The 2298-nt window shown below is 32.5% G+C and overlaps 1 protein-coding gene across 1 annotated transcript in view; it reads left to right on the forward strand.

Annotated features, from left to right (window-relative positions):
* LOC117100990 (junctional adhesion molecule B-like) overlaps window positions 1–2298 on the forward strand; it is a gene marked incomplete at its 5' end in the record, with an annotated part of 15819 nt that overhangs the window by 11766 nt on the left and 1755 nt on the right. The window contains 2 exon segments of the mRNA XM_033240823.1: window positions 491–686; window positions 2037–2132. Coding sequence (XP_033096714.1) covers window positions 491–686; window positions 2037–2132 — 292 coding nt within the window.

Below are 2298 nucleotides of genomic sequence, written 5' to 3' on the forward strand. Positions count from 1 at the left end.
ATGCTTGAATGTTGCTATTACATTCCAAGTGAAATCATAAATAAGATAATTGTTTTTAACAATATTTTTTTATCCCATAACAACTGCAAATATGCCTGCCAATAATACGTTGCTCTATGATCAAAGTGAATGAAGTATTTTTTTCAGATTATTAAAAAGTTAAATTCTGTTTCAAGATTTGAACCAGGAATTGTGAGATCTACTCATAAAAATATATGCTAAAATGCTGCATTTTTCTACTTACAGTGCACTGCTTTGCTGTAGTGTATTAAAACCATTACATTATTATAGCTATACTTCCTTATGTATTTAGACTCAACTAACTTGTAGTGTTTCTCTGCGAACTCAAGGTTCCCGGCTTCTAGTATCCTATCTGGCACCTACAGTATCTTTTTCTATGCACATGCTTGCCATACAAATTTTTAAAATTGATTAATTTTATGCATTTTTGAAATTTAAATATCTGATTTAAATCTTGTACCACTTATAGTGCAAAAAAAGCAAGTGGCGGTGGCTCAGAAAATATTGGTTTAAATTCAAACTTTTCTGATGTTCAATTTAATACCTATGCACAAGTACAAAAACCAAAGCCAGTAAAAGCTACAAAGTCAGAGCATTCTGAACAAGCTGTAACCCAAACCAAACCCCCTGACAAACCACAGCGTGCACCCAGTAGAGACAGAGCTGTAAGTATATTTGTAAATATACAAGTCATAAAATTTATAGGAATTAAATTGTTTGAGATATTAAAATATTACTGATTTACTTCATTCCAATATATATTCATGTTTTTAGATTAATTTATTTTAAATAATGTTCTGAAGTAGGCAGGAAGTAGTGGCTGATTTTAAGTTCCTATTTATTTTTTAAGTAACTTATCATTTTGTTATTTCTCTGGAATGTAATGTTTGGAGTATTTCTTTACTAATCATGTTGACGTTACTAAGATCGCTTGCCAGCAATCACTTATACATTTAGGTCTCCTACTAACAATCACCAATACAAACATTAAGTAAAATCAATGATTCGTATTATTAGTGAAGTGCTGATATGATTTTGGATTTTATTTTTGTGGTTCCTTGTTGACAGGGGAAGTGAGTCAGTGTACTTTGACAAGGAAATATGTCAAGCAAAGGTCTTTTTGTTTTCAGTGGTTACCTTTTATGATTATTATTTGCAAAATATAAAAAATAAGATAGACAGTAGGTGGATTAACTACTATTGCCGCATTGCGTCAGATCATGGTGACTACTGTTGTATAGCTTTATGCTGTTAGTTACCAAGCCATGAAATAGAATACAATTATGCATAAATAACAATTACTACAAATTTATATACCAGTGCTCATGGAAAAAATAAAAGATGTGGTAATATGAAGGCTTAGTATTCCAAAGCATATGTGTATATAAGGCCATCTGATGAGTATTTTTTTTAAAAAAAACCTTTTTCCGCCTGCTCCTATTTATCATTTAAAAAAAAAAAGGGGCAAACAATTTATGGTAAAAACAGAAATAAAATAAACCGATCATAAAACATGAACAATAGAACAACAAAAAAACAGTTATTCCCCCATATGTGCATGTTTAAAAACTCAGTACACTCTTCAGAAAAGAGTAGAGGGTTAGGGGGGGTTTTCTCACGGTGTACTGCCCAATCACCCATAGAAGGACCCCACTGAAAATAAGCCGCCTTCAGACTTTTGTGGGTTATCCTGTACATTATTGAGTACTTAACTGTGTAAAACATTTGTGATCTAGTAATGAATTGCAGTACTGTATTAGTTTAGTAATGAATAGTCGTTAATGTATACGATCTAAAATATAATATAGTTAATAATAAATTGTATTGAGTATGCACTGTAAGCCTATTGAATCACATATGACTTGTTTGTTTGTATGAATACAATATGACTTGTTTATTTGTATGAATACATTGCCAACAGCTTAAAAAAGAATAAGTTTTTTTTAGAGTTTCTATTGTAAAAGTTTTTAAACAATAAGATCCCATCCTATAAATATTGGTTTTATTTTTTCCAGAATGTAGAGCAGCTGACGTATGCTGACCTTGATCTTGTCAAGAGTGAAGGTAAAATTATCCATACGGATCCCGAGACTGAATATTCCAGTGTCAGGGTAAGGTTACACTGGTGTTGTTAGACAGTTTTATTTACAGTAGTAACATATGCAGGGGCGGATCCAGAAATGTCCAAAAGTGGGGGCCGAAAGTTGGGCCGATTGAGACAACACTGTCGTAGGGGGTCCGGGGCATTCCCCCGCGAAATTTTTGTGTTCTAGAAGC

Source organism: Anneissia japonica, unplaced genomic scaffold (genome assembly GCF_011630105.1).
Source record: "Anneissia japonica isolate Jap-2015-1 unplaced genomic scaffold, ASM1163010v1 scaffold1785_len1016330_cov206, whole genome shotgun sequence".
Lineage (NCBI taxonomy): Eukaryota > Metazoa > Echinodermata > Crinoidea > Comatulida > Comatulidae > Anneissia > Anneissia japonica.